This window comes from Myripristis murdjan, chromosome 9 (genome assembly GCF_902150065.1).
Source record: "Myripristis murdjan chromosome 9, fMyrMur1.1, whole genome shotgun sequence".
Classification (NCBI taxonomy): Eukaryota; Metazoa; Chordata; class Actinopteri; order Holocentriformes; family Holocentridae; genus Myripristis; species Myripristis murdjan.
Genome location: NC_043988.1, coordinates 4974470 through 4989627, shown reverse-complemented (window position 1 = coordinate 4989627; position 15158 = coordinate 4974470). Strand labels below are relative to the sequence as shown.

Here is a 15158-nt window from a genome sequence, read left to right as displayed (position 1 = left end):
CTCCTCTCATGGCTTGCTTTAGCCTCCTTGCTTCACATAGCAGATGGAAATGGTTTGTCCCACAGGACAGCACATAATGAGTGACTAGATAGTCACAACAAAAGTAGCTGCAGGACTGTTTAGCATGCTTTTCTCTAACTTACAGCTTCCTGATCCATCTTGAGGTGGTCAACCTGTCCGGTGCTCATAGGAAATGGAAAATTATTAGCTTTAACTATTACTATATGTGGCCCCTGGTCTGGGGAGACTTTCCTCCACCACAATTTTTTTTTTACACAGCAGCTTATTAGGACCTATAGTTACATTTTAATGTAAAGCGACCTCTAGTGGTCCTCTAAATAATGGTAAATAAGAACAGTCTGTGTAAGGAGGGTGTTGGGCTGGTCGGTGGATCAATTAACACGACCTTCAGTCAGCCGAGCCCAGCTCAAATCCAAGTGAGACGTTAGCTAGCTAACATTAGCCATTTTCCTTACTGTAACCATTCTGACAAAGATTTTCCTAACCTTAACAATAACCTTTTCCTAACCATAACCAAGTATTTGTAGTGGCTAGCAAGCTAGCAAGCTAATACCTAATACCTCACTCAGGAAACGGTCCTTTGGGTTGTATCAGCGGGTTGGAACAAACAACTTACAAGATGGAAACTAAAGACAAAAATGCCAGAAACTGACAAATGAAAACACAAGTCCTGACCTCAGTTCGGAAGGGAACAGATATAAGGGCAAACTTTCATTTAAATTTAAATTAAAATTAAATTAAAATTTAAATTGATTCAGTTGAATCTGATAAAAACTTTTGTTTTCATCGACTTAAACCGCTGTTGACGTAAACTATTGTAAAACCAACAAAATTCAAATGACCAAAAGGCACTTGAGTCAAAAGACTGACACTAAAACTAAATGAGAAATGTCTGTCCAAATGAACACTGCTCTGGACGATGACTTGAGACCAGCACTGCTTTACTGGTCCATTACTGGAGGGACTCCCAGGGATCCTTGAAGGGGTTCATCAGCAAGATGAGGAAGAGTTACATTATATTTTACACTTGAACTAATCCTAGTTAGAAACTATATAAGAACAACTACTTTAATAACAGCTTGCACTCTCACCACTTTTCTCTCGTCCACATAACAGTGTAGACAGCTCTACAACTCAATCCTGAATCAGCCACTGCAATGTTCCTGTACATGTGGCCCCTGGGACTTATTCTTATCAAATGTGAGCCGGTGGCCTGACTAGCATCCATTCAGTTGTCCTTGACAGGAAAACTTTGAGAAGCTTTCCAGAGGGCCAAGCCTTTATCTCTAATGCACAATCCCCAAATTAACCCCCTTGGCATGTTGCCACAGTTCCAGTGAAGCTAATTACAGATATTACCTATTCTAAATGAATATTTTGCTGCCAAACTGCACCTAAGTATCCATCTTATGAGACGACGATGTGTCTGTGGAACATGTTGTCGCTACAAGCCGTCTTGCTGGTTTTCACTGAGCCGCATCTAAGTGAGTGTCAATTAACTGCAATTACCTATTTACCAGGGGGGTGTAAATCCACAAGCAAAATAATGAATGCAGCAGCACAGGCAATTACTCAAGCACAGGGTGTTTCATGGCGAATGGTGACAAGAAGCAGGAAACCACAATGAGACAAATGCAATAAAAGTAATACCAAGCAAATAATAAGGTGGGTTTAAAGTCACCAATATAGCAAGGAGTTTTGTTAGACAGTGGGCCAAAATCCTGCACCAGAGGGAAATAATCCATGCTTTGTTGAGGCTAAACCAAACAGTGTTATCAGATTGGTGTGCTCTGTTGGGTCTTATAGTCCAAACTGATGTAGAAAGTGGATCAGAGGCGGGCTGTAACCTGGCAGAATGAGGTCTCACTGGATTGATGTGGGCCACAGTGAAACATCAATACTACATTGTCGCTAACCCGCCACGTGCGGGCTGGGCTCTGCTTCAGACTGCTGCCTGGCAGCTCCGACTGCAACTGAGTGGAGAGGGAAAAAAACGAGCCTGGATATGTGCAGTGATACTCTCACACACATACTCGTTTGAAATGCCTTATTTGGATTAAAGGATTAAAATGATGCAAAGATTCAGTCACAAAAAATAAAAATAACTCAAGGCTATTTAAACCATGTTCCACCCATTTATACACAGAAGCATGCAAACACACATACAGATGCACATACACACATACACATATTGACGTCTTGGAATTATAATCTGCATTCTGAGTGGTTCTGAGGTATTGAGTTTCAAAGTTTTCGCATCCCATAAAGCAAAACTGATATGCAGGGCAATTCTCTTTCAATAAAAAAAAAAAAAAAAAATGCATAAAGCTTAAAATATTGCCATACATAAATAAGTCAAAGAATAAGAATATGTGAATGACTCTTTTTTTTTTTTTACTTTGATATGCATACCACTTTACCAATGCACACGTTCATGCACAAACCCATAGATACATATAGATGCACACAAAAGTGCTTAACAACATAAACACACACACTTAAGTATACATTGTCTTCCATTCAAACATGTTGTACATGTATGTTTACATCAGCTACTGTAAGCATCTGTGTAATACATTACTCATTTTGTGTTTATATCTCAATGCAAGAATGTGCGTATGCAAATGTACTGTATCATCAATCATCAGTACCACCTGACCATGAAAACTTAATATGCTGTTCACTGTTTGATTTCAGATACATGGCCTTGTTTACAATTCAATTCTGACTGAGCGCTGAACACTTTGCTGTTTCACATCTTAAGACACCTGTCTGCAGTCTGGTGCCTTTTGTTGATTTCTAAACAAATGAACTAGCGACACCTCATGCCAAATAGACATTAATCCTTGGTTTCAAAAAGACAGTCCTGCTGGATTAGTTTTTTGAAGCTTGCAAATTAGAAATCGATATTTTGTGTCCAATGATTAATGTGTTTCGCCATATAACAAGCAGGATAATTTACAGCAAGCCAGCCATTAGTGCAAAATAAGCCCAAAGAGAGAAAAACTTCAACTTGAAGATTCACTCAGCAAGGTCTTACATGACAAAAATGACTGGCTTTCTAACATTATCCCTTTAGTTATCTAATCTGCTTTAATTTGAAAACTGGAGAGAATGTGAACCATGGTAATGAAGGGTTAATCCAGACTTATTAAACGTGTGACACACTCGCATATAATCCCCACCTTGGCATGGGCGGCGTGTCCTGTGTCGTGAATCATTGTGGCCTCGTGGATGCAGTGGGTCTGTGGATGCTGCCCGCCCAGGCCTCCATGCCAGGCCTTGTGAGCCTCCCTCTCACGGTGCAACACCAGCCCATCGTACAACTCAATGTCCTGAGGAGCCACCAGACTCCTCACCTCGGTCAGCAGGGACAACTGGGTGCAGAAACAGTAAACAAAAGTAAGATAGGAGAAAACTAAGATAGGAAAAAGTAGAAAATTGGCTGAGTCCCTTTCAGGTAGAAAAAGCACAGACAATTGTAATGAGCACAAAACCACCAAATTGCGCAGGCCATTTTTTATATCTTGATTACAAAAAAGTTGATCAATAAGCCATTATTATGGTTTTGAAATTTGCAAGTGGGCAAGATAATTTAACTTTTTTCCAATGCAAATCTACGTGCTGTTTGAAAGTAGCTCTTTTTTCCACTGCTGTGTGACCTGCTGTGTACTCCCTTCTCTCCATATACTGACAAGATATTGCTGCCAAAAAGTTATGTAAGTGAAACCGGAACTGGAAACGAAATGATGTCACTGCAAGTTTTCACTATTGAATATGAGACTAAATGACCTGCTTACAATGCATCATAAAAGTTTGCTTTGCAAACTTGATGGAGGCTGTTTGCTAAAACAAAAAGCTATTGTTAATACTTCAGATATGGCTAATCAGCTAGTCTTCAATATTACCTCCTATTCAAAAAATGATGGAGAATACTACAGTGTTGATACAGCCCCGATACAGGATCCTTTGATAACCTTTGGTTGCATCGGTTGCTGGGTCTACCAAAGGGACCTGTGTTGCTCCATGGAGAATTGACGCAGCTAGAAGCAAGCGTACCCACAACTCTCTACTGTAACAAAATCAAAGACAGACAAATACCCCTCAAATTCTTCAGGGTGTACTTGTTTTTGACCACCCCTCATAGGAGATGTAGTGCATTTAGCAGGGTTAATGTACACAAGTGAAGCATTGTGGACATCTGGGTTGGTGAAATCCAACGTAGTTTTTCATTATAGATGCAGATTTTGTAGGGAGGATTCTCTATGGAGCAGCACAGGACGTACTGGCAGAGTCAACAACTGTTACAACCAAAGACTGACCAAAACAACAGAGAACAGACCAGTACCTTGGCGTGGGTGTTGAAGAGCTCAAACAGGGCCATGGTTAGTGGCTCCACTCCTATGTGTCCGTCCTGGTACTCCTGCAGGTAGTACGCCATGGTTTGCCTCTCTGGCTCCGTCAGCAGCAGGTAGGCCTGCTCCTCCAGAGACACTTGAGTACCTGGCGGACCGACACCCCTGCACACCAGCGGCTAGACACACAGGGTAGAGAAAGGAAGAGGGAATGGTTATCTAACTCTACAAGCCCAGGGAGTATGCACATATTAAGTCTTCACTTTTCGGATGCGTGCAGTCCTCCCATTTCCTCCCTCTGATCCTGCACACACATGGCTATGGCTGAGCTTATCACACTCAAGGAATAGGCTCCGCTTCAAAGCCTTAGGGTGAGTCAGTCAGAACTTGTTTGCCTTTAGGACTCCATCATTGTTATCTTCATAAGCAGCTCGACTTGGAAATGGCTCTTCCACTGTGGCTAGATTGACTGAGTTTCAGCAAGGAGTGCCGGCTTTACACAAACCGTGAAAACCTTTGTTATGAAATAAACAGGACCTTGCAAGTGTGTATGTATGTTTGGGGGGGGGGGTTAACTCCCACAAATTTTTGCTGTGAATAATGCAAAACAAATAATCAGTTCATTAGATGGCGGAAAGGTAATGTTTAAAAGCCTTTTGCGTGATAAGCTTTATCGTTTGGACTTACAGTGGTTCTGTGATGAAAAAGCTCAAGAAAAACACAACCTAATAAATGGGACTGCAGAGGGCTATTAATCAGAAAGCTATTCTTTGTGCTTAAAAAAAAAGAAGGCTGGAATGCTCTGAGGCAGCCTGAGATAGGAGGAGGACAGAGACAGAAGGACAGAAAGATCAAGGGGATCAAGAAAGGCTTTTTGCTTACTGGATTGAAAAATCAATACTTTATGGGAGTTTGCAGATTGCGTTTGACCTTGGGCTTCTTTGAGTCAAGTTGCAGGGCTGACTTTATGTGTCTGGACATGATGAAGGAGGAAACTCACTACAATAAGCTTACGGTTAGAGGAAAGTGCATGTCTCCATCAGGGTTCCACTCTTAGCTATGATTGTGTCTGATGTAAGGGGCCCGTGGTTGGAGGAGAAATCAAATGAAGTCAGTTCAGTGAAGTGAAATGTGATTCCTCAGGACAACATGAAGATGACCTATCTGGAGGCTTTTCTTTGAAGGCCACTGTGTCATTATGCATTACAAATAATGTTTGGGTCTATAAAGCTTAATTCTTTTTCCTTAACGTTACACTGAAATTGAACCTTTCACTGTTTTAGCTCATTCTTTTAGCTCACACCATAAACCTATGTGAAAACATAAGATTGAAGGAAATACCTGCACCTACTGATTTCAGTTCACATATACCTTACTTACTTACTCACTCGTCCTCTCCCCTGTAAACCGTTTTTAACTGAGTCAGGCCAGTTTTAATCTGTAATGGTATTTTTAATTTCTTTCCTGTGCAATAAAAATGAAATGAAATCTTTAGTGGTGACTTCATTCACACAAATTTATGGTATCCCATTGGTGACTAAATCATCCTCGTGTTATGTCCTGTCTAAATGTCCTGCTACTACAGGAAATGCATTACATTAGAGAAGCAAGAAGCTCTCAAAATATGGCTTTATTGGGAGAGGATTAGAGGAGGATTTCAGGTGAGAAAAGTGCATTTGATGACTGTAACTAATGTAAGATACTCTCCCTGGGAGAACAGAGGTAAAATCTTGAGACATTCTGAACTTTTTATCTTGATCTTCATTTTCCGCCACTTATCCAAATTCGGAACTCTCAGTTTCCCCTCTTTGATGACCTCTTAGCAATGTGGACCATCTAACTGTTGTATCGGTGTAGCCTAATAGATGTTATATTTACGGCTTGATGACATCGCCAAGTTTGTTCTTATCAATAAAAGGGGGACAGAACTGTTTGTCCTTCGTTAGCTGCCCTTAATTAGAGGTTGCAATACAACCCATGGCAAATTCACTTGTGGCTCTTGTAGCTGATTCTGCCCCACAGTACAGCATATCTGTGACAGAGTGCCATGTTTTCAAGTATACGAAACAAAACAACATGAGGTGATGACAGTGATCATTTCCAGTCATTATTACTGTTTTTTCCATCTATCATCGTTCCATTTTGGGTGCCGTGATTGGTGCTCTCTGCTGAAGCCCTGTTGCCCCACTACTGGTTTTGTTTACATAGACAAACCTTCCAACCTGGCAAGAACATGAACCCTGGGTGATCAAATGTGGACAGAGATGGATTTAGCCACATTAACAACAAATGCAATGCTTCCCTGGTCAACATACTGTATAGCAACAATATAAATGGAAATGGATGGATCCAGCAAAGATATGGAGACAAATCAATAAAGGGGACAGACAGATTGGTTTGTAAATTACTGGTCAGGACAATGGTGGATATTACAAGCAGAGGTCACTTTTACTGGAATCTCTATTCACACAGGGGAACAAGCACTCCAGTTTCAGCTGGAGATACATTTTAAAGGTTAATGCAATCCACTTAAATCCACCTATACACAATCTGGATACAAAACAAATGTTAATTACAGGCAGAAATGGAACTATAATGGAATGCTGGAAATATATCGTCGGCCTTTTCACTCGTCTACAAGGGCTGACAGTAGAGTATGCGATAGCCAAACATGAATTTTCCATGTATTTTGAGGTAACAGAGGGTTGCTTGCAGGGCAGTAATTAGACTTTGGTCTAGAGGCAGACAAGAATTGTCCACCGAGACTTTGAGGTGCATCTGTGCCCAAATAAAAGCTCTCTGTATGTGATTTTTTGCAGTAGATGCTGCCAGATGAGCCTCCAGACTGAGTCGCAGAAATGTACATTCACATGTCTTTTGGGTATCTAGCCAGAAAAAGCTTTATGTGAATAGACTTCTGGGCTTGCCTCCCAAAAAACGGGAACATTGGTTATGGCATCACTGGCGTTTCCTGTTCTTTTCATAGCTGAGTTTATTCTTTCTTGGTTGTTAAGATAAAACCCAGACGGAACCCTCAGCTTGTCTTCCTTGCCCTTCCTCACTTCGGAGACTGAACAGTGTCATTTTTGATTTTGGTTATGTTCATATTTAGGTTATGTTCATGGTTTTCAGTCTAAGGGGCATCTGCTTTGTTTCTGCAATTTTTGCAGCCTTATGAAACCCTCTCTGAAACCGACTAGACAGCCTCAAAAATGGTAATCAAGCCGAAAACAAAGCCATTAGTTGCCAAAAGTTGACAAGGTGAAGAGCTGAGGTTTTCACCCAAAAGTATCAGTTACTATTTTTAGTTATAGTCAATTAATACAGTGCAGGCAAGTAAACCATGCAGTACTTTATTGTTTGTGATTTAACAGCTAGGAGTCTTTACAAGACACAAAACAAAGTGAACAGGCAAGTAGTGGTTTAATGGTTTTAATAAAACTTTGATGAGACCAATTTATAATTAAAAAGGAACATAACTATTCAATTATTATCTTGATTTTTAATGAATAATAAAACAGTATCAGTGGTCAAAAACCTATTATTTACCCTCTAGGCTATCACTTATGGATGTGTGTGTGTGTGTGTGTGTGTGTGTGTGTGTGTGTATGTAAGTATAACTACCTCAGATCTTCTTTAAATCTAATATAATGTGCCAGCAATCATGCTCTAGTCATGCACTATTAATCAATAACATCCACAGAGCTGGAGGCCTGATTAATATACAGTACTGTACATCAAGTAACAAGCTGCTCTTTGATAAGTACCCCCATTGTACTCGCTATGATGCAAAGGCTGAATACTTCAGCATATGCCTTGCCCCCTTGGCTATGACACACAGAACATTCAGCATTCATGGGAGGCTTCTGAAGAGCCGCATCCTTTATTCCCTCTTCCTAATTCATTAATGGTTACCCGACGGCTGTTGAAATGCTCATTGGACCTGCATTAAATCAACATGGCCTCCCGTCCAGTCTTAAATTACAAAGCTCATTAGGCCTCAACTGCCCAAGGCATAGAATTTGGAACCCTTTCTGAAGAATAGCTCGTTAATTATAGCGGATCCTTTGATGCAGACGGGTTGGCAATGTGCACAAATTAACATGATCATCTGTTTACAGTGTCAATGGAGTCTATTAATAAAACTGACAGTGAGAAAAGTAGGGGGAGTTGAGCGGCTATAATGAAAGCCTTGATTATTAGATAACTGTTACATCAGTTTTGATCCATAGCGTCATCACACCCTTCATTTTTAGCTGGTGTACATAACAAAAACACTTCTACCTGAGCCACTTTCAAGCTTTCCCTGCCAAATAGCTCACATAAAACCCTCTGGCCACTATGTTGATAAACTAGAAAATCCATTCTTGTTGAGTGAAAGTGAATGAGAGCACCTATTATTTAACTACTCTGAAGTGATGTGCCCTTGAGCAAGAAACTTAACCCTCAGTTACTGCAGTGGAAATGCTCAGTAGCAGCTAGTACCAGTAGATGATTGTGGTTGGACTGGGCAGTGTGAATGCATCCAACAGGGTCAGTGTGAAGCAGTATGCAAAGCATGTACGCTCCATCAACTTTCTTTACTTGAATAAAGGTAATAAATTCAGCGAGACGAAGGTCTGAAGGCAGGGAACAGGGAACGATGCTGACGGACATATCCTTTTTCTACAAGAATCAATGCTGTACAGGCTGTATATGTTAATGCTGCTGTCACGTTTTCCCACTGCACCCTCGCTTCCTATTCCTCTTGGTTTGACCACAAGGTGTGCACATTGTCTGCAGGAAAGGAATGGTTTCATCCTCTTTGGTGGCAATGGTGCTGCAACTCACAATGTGAAACAGCAAAACAGCCGTGCACATACAAAACCATCAAGGCAGGTTCTGCAGTAATAGAGTCATAATGAAAAACAAGTGTAGATACAGCAAAATACATTCCTTACGCTGTGGCTTCCTTCTGCAGATTTATTTCAAGCACCCATGGTGGGGTGACGCTCTTCTTCAGATTGAAAAAACACTACAAAGTCGCCAAGTCACGACCTTAAATACATTATAGGTTATTGTAGTTTACATGGCAGGCATTACTTAATACAATTAAAAGACACAAAAGAAAGAATAACAGTTGTGAATATACACAGTACATATTTATATGCAATTAAGAATATAGGCAATACTTAACCACAGCTGATAAAATCATCGGGCCAAAAGCTGTCTTTAGAAGGCTCACTATAAAATGGCTAGATTGAATAGAGACAACTCTATATTCTAATATGTTGCCCGTATAATTTCTACGATGCTATTGCAATAAGCAAGGGGGGAAGCTCAACAAATTGTGCAGCTTCCAGATATGAAAAAGGATTTCAAAATGGTCAACAGTAAGTAGCAGGTCCTGTTTCCAGTGCATTGCCCTGTTCACAAGAATGGACTTTATTTTGCTCTATCTCCAGCAACCCAGCAAAGAAGTCAGGTTACTACACAGCCGACAGCCCTATTGGACAACTGTTAAAATTCCTATTATGGCAAGAACCAATCAGCTAACTAAAGAAAAACGAGTGGCCATCATTACTTTAAGAAATGAAGGTCAATCAGTCCGGAAAATTGCTGTGTAGTAACCTGACTTCTGCACAACACAACTGATGGTCTCAACCCCATTGATAAAGCAAGAAATTCCACTAATTAACCCTGATAAGGCACACCTGTGAAGTGAAAACCATTTCAGGTGACTACCTCTTGAAGCTCATGGAGAGAATGCCAAGAGTGTGCAAAGCAGTAATCAGAGCAAAGGGTGGCTATTTTGAAGAAACTAGAATATAAAACATGTTATTTCACCTTTTTTTGTTAAGTACATAACTCCACATGTGTTCATTCATAGTTTTGATTCCTTCAGTGAGAATCTACAGTGTAAATAGTCATGAAAATAATGAAAACGCATTGAATGAGAAGGTGTGTCCAAACTTTTGGCCTGTACTGTATATATATATGTATATATGTGTATGTATGTACATACGCTTTGTCTGCAGCCTTGGCTTCACACTAAGAGAGCACAGTTCATACACTTAAAATAGGTATGAGCTACGTGCTGCTGTGGTTCTGTAAGGGCATCACATCATGGAGAGCAATATCAAGATTTCTCTGTGCACACATTACATTGAATGGGGCTCAGCAGACCTTGCAGAAAATCAGCATGACTTTCATTACGGCTGCCATTGTGTTGTTGTCCATGAATAGCCAGTTGGCCCCCTGCTGTACGGCTACAAAGAGACCCGGTCGTTAATAGGAGGACCAGATAGGATCGGCAGAGAGAGAATGAAGCGTTGCTGTGTGTTTTAGAAGTGATGCTCTGAGTATGTTGGGTTGACATTAAGGGGAAAGATTTCATTTTTAGATGGACGACTGGGAGAGTCGGGCCTTTTGTTTGGTCTGTCAATGGTGATATGTGTTCTGCACCTCAAACAAGGCCTGCACCATTCAAAAAGCGTCCATTAATCAAGTGTTGAGACGTATTATAAATTATTTTTGTCAGAGAAAATTAAAAAAGCCAATGGGATGACCAGTGGCGGCACCACCAGGATTCCATTCATGGGTGGGCCAGGGGAATGTGTGCATGGACCATTTTTTTCTTTAATTGCCCTACTGTCTGAAAAGTGTTTAATATGATTGGCCCAGTGGCATAGGCTGTTAAACAACAGGCAATGTAGGGAGTGAAGTGTTTATTATCATTTATAATGGATAGCCATTCACAGAAACATAAAGACGTACTAGTGAATTTATCTAAAGCAATCACCACCATACAAATAAAGCTACGTGATATCAGATAATGTGTTGTAAGAACTTTACAAACACTATGGCACAGAGTGAAGTGAGAATGTTACCCTGTTGGTGTGGCTCAGATGACCTTTCTGTCATATTAGTATGGAGCAAACTGAAGAAAACCCAAAGAGGAGCAGGAGCTGCATGCTTACAATGCGCTTTGACCAATGTGCGCAAATGCGACTGCTCCACTCCAATTTAAAACCCACAGAAATCTACCTTAACAATTAGAATAATGTATATTAGAGGGAGCAACACAGTCAGCATAAACACTGAACACAGTCAGAGGCATTCATTTTACACCCCTATGGTTTTCACATTGCTTTAAAGAGTAACAAAACCCCAACCCCAAATGTTTATGAAGCCTGACCTCTAGTGGTGAAAAGTAGGGTGTCTGGTCTCTGGTGGCAGGTGATGTCACCTATCAGTCTCTACAGGTGGTGACTACTTTTCACTATTAGAAGTCAGGCGTCACAGAGATGTGGGTTTGGGGTTCAGTCACTCTTTGAAGAGTTAGTTCAAGCCAAAACTTCTGCTGCACTGCCCTCAAGGGGTTGAAACTTTCAGTGTAGCCGCAGATACTTAAAAATACCTGCTGCTACTCACTGATTGGGTGAGGCCAGACGTGCAACATAAAAAGGATGAAAAGAGAGACTTATTGTGATTGTATCTGTATTTGGGTGACATTTCAGTCTGCAGACCTTTCTCAAGACATTACATGGATACAGTGTAATGTAATGTGGCCAACATGTCACCTAACTACAGACACAATCACCATACGCAAGCCTCTAGTATCTTCTTTCTGTCCTTTTTTGATGATGCATTAGCCCTACATGGAGACGCTGTAACAGCCCTTTTCTCATATGTACAACATGTCTCAAAGTTTCAAACTCTGGAGAGAAGTGCAGCAGTTTTCTGCCTTACCTGATTTAATTCTGATTTACTCTTTACAGATTAAAGCCAAAATCCTGTATTTTGCCTGAAAATATGCCACTGCACTTGACCAGTGTGTCTTTTGATCTGGGTTGTTTTTTGAACCAATGACAAAAAATGTGCAGACCAAGGCCTGCTAGGGCCAGTTACTGCTGCCATTAGTGTGAATGGCACTCAGTTCACTTCACTCAGTTCACTCAGGTCTGCCTTACATAAAACTAAATAGATAAATAAATAACTCAGGTTTGTGTCGCTCAGTTCAAGACATTTCTTGAAACAAGTTGAACATGTATGAAAAAAGCAAAATTATCTTAAAATCGGTGGCAAATTTGTTTCTTTTATTTCTTTTATGTTTGAATAAAAGAAAATATTTTAGAGAAATATTTGAAGATTAACAACTTGCTAAAACGGATTTACGCTGTGGAGTCTGAAGCTTCTTAAGGCTTAGAAAAGTGCGACAGTTCTACCATACAGGACACACAGTTAAAGGAAAGCTCTACAGTGACCAGTAACACATAGCTGCATTTCTTACCTTTCCTAATGTAGGTGTGGCTCTGCCTGAGGATGGTCTGCAACAACAAAAAAGAAGAAAACCCATGGCAGATTTAAGAGATGGCACACAAAGAAATATGTCATTCATTACATAATACAAGGATCAAGAAAAACACCCTTACGCCTGACCAATTCTTATGCATTAAAAACACCAACACCAACATCTCACAGGCGGCTGGGTAGCCTCGCCAAGCTTCAGGCGGGAGTGAAGCACCGCGCGTTTAATGAAGCGTGCAGCTAAGAGCCACCTTGTATGATTTCCAAGGCAGCAGCAGGCGGGGAAATTTATACCTCCCTGAATTCTCAATCAGGCCCAGTTCCATTAGGGCTGGGAGACAGATGGATGAGACAAGGGAGTCGAGAGAGAGAGAGAGGGGAGTCTCAACACATTGTTTGCTGTCAGACACAATGAAGCTGTCAAACACAAAACACCACAGCAGGGAAAACCTTTCATGCCCTGGACCCCCAAATAGACTCATTTTCAGTGACAGACCCTCCATTTGATGAGATTTTGTCCAGGGGACCCTCACATGGGAAGATTTTGTTGTTGTTGACTTAGTATCAGTTTGGACTGGGTAACATAATCTCAATGCTAGTGGAGTAATCTGCCTTTGTGATCTGATTTTTACTCATTTTGTTGAATTAATTAATGATCTTAAGATTCAGTGTGAAATGAATCACAAATAAATGTGTGTTGAGGTTATCCCAATGTTTTCATGTCACAGGCCTCCTACACAACATCGGTATTACAGGGATAGTTCACCCATTTTATAAAATTTGATATCATTTCACACCATCCCTCTAGTTGTTATGAAGGACAGTAGTGGTGCTCTCCTCCTCTAATGATTCTGTGTCTGTGGCGGCTACTGCTCCTCTGGTGTGGTGTCTACAGGAAATGCAAAAGTTAGCAAATCTTTCTGGATGTTGACAGCACAAAAAATACAATTATCAAGGGTAATTTGAGCAAAACTATCATCCATGTGCATTGTTAGTTTGGGAAATTACAAACTACAACCTTAGCGTTATGTAACCCTGTCTAGACCAGTTGGATAAAGCATGAATTTGTATTTGTCTGAAAAAAAAAGAAGAACTGATTTGTGTTGATATTGGTAATTATTTGACTTCTGATGACTATTGACTGAGAGTCATACTAAAGACTACAGAGAGAAAGCCAAACCTCTGCCACTGATTCCTATGAGATGGAACAAAAAGAGTGCAGTATAGTTTTTTGGCCATCGGGGGCAGTGCTGAGCACTCACTGACTAAAATATATGGCACTCAATGTAGCTAAACGATCACCTCATTTGATTCCACATATTTACCAGTAACTGAATTATTACTGTCATTGTAATACAGCCCAAAATTTATAATGAAGACATAATTATACGGTGACATAAAATCAGTGGTAAAATTATAGTGATTTCATAAGATTTCCTCTAGCACTGAGGCTACACTATATTACCAAAAGTATTCGCTCACCCATTCAAATGATCAGAATCAGGTGTCCTAATCACTTGGCCTGGCCACAGGTGTATAAAATCAAGCACTCAGGCATGCAGACTGTGAAACAAGACATTTGTGAAAGAATGGGCCGCTCTCAGGAGCTCAGTGAATTCCAGCGTGGAACTGTCATAGGATGCCACCTGTGCAACAAATCCAGTCGTGAAATTTCCTCGCTCCTAATTATTCCACAGTCAACTGTCAGCTCTATTATAACAAAATGGAAGCGTTTGGGAACAACAGCAACTCAGCCACGAAGTGGTAGGCCACGTAAAGTGACGGAGAGGGGTCAGCGGATGCTGAAGCGCATAGTGCAAAGAGGTCGCCGACTTTCTGCACAGTCAATTGCTACAGAGCTACAAACTTCATGTGACCTTCAGATTAGCCCAAGTACAGTACGCAGAGAGCTTCATGGAATGGGTTTCCATGGCCGAGCAGCTGCAGCCAAGCCACACATCACCAAGTGCAATGCAAAGCGTCGGATGCAATGGTGTAAAGCACGCCGCCACTGGCCTCTAGAGCAGTGGAGACGCGTTCTCTGGAGTGATGAATCACGCTTTTCCATCTGGCAATCTGATGGACGAGTCTGGGTTTGGAGGTTGCCAGGAGAACGGTACATTTCAGACTGCATTGTGCCGACTGTGAAATTTGGTGGAGGAGGAATTATGGTGTGGGGTTGTTTTTCAGGAGCTGGGCTTGGCCCCTTAGTTCCAGTGAAAGGAACTTTGAATGCTTCAGGATACCAAAACATTTTGGACAATTCCATGCTCCCAACCTTGTGGGAACAGTTTGGAGCGGGCCCCTTCCTCGTCCAACATGACTGTGCACCAGTGCACAAAGCAAGGTCCATAAAGACATGGATGACAGAGTCTGGTGTGGATGAACTTGACTGGCCTGCACAGAGTCCTGACCTGAACCCAATAGAACACCTTTGGGATGAATTAGAGCGGAGACTGAGAGCCAGGCCTTCTCGACCAACATCAGTGTGTG

The 15158-nt window shown here is 41.1% G+C and overlaps 1 protein-coding gene across 2 annotated transcripts in view; it reads right to left on the bottom strand.

The window, feature by feature from the left end:
* Window positions 1-15158, bottom strand: part of whrnb (whirlin b) — an 84603-nt gene that overhangs the window by 12165 nt on the left and 57280 nt on the right. For both annotated transcript variants that reach the window (XM_030059913.1, XM_030059914.1), the window contains exons 5-7: window positions 12649-12685; window positions 4370-4555; window positions 3207-3398 (exon numbers count right to left, since the gene is read on the bottom strand). In XM_030059913.1, coding sequence (XP_029915773.1) covers window positions 3207-3398; window positions 4370-4555; window positions 12649-12685 — 415 coding nt within the window. The remainder of the gene's footprint in view (window positions 1-3206; window positions 3399-4369; window positions 4556-12648; window positions 12686-15158) is intronic.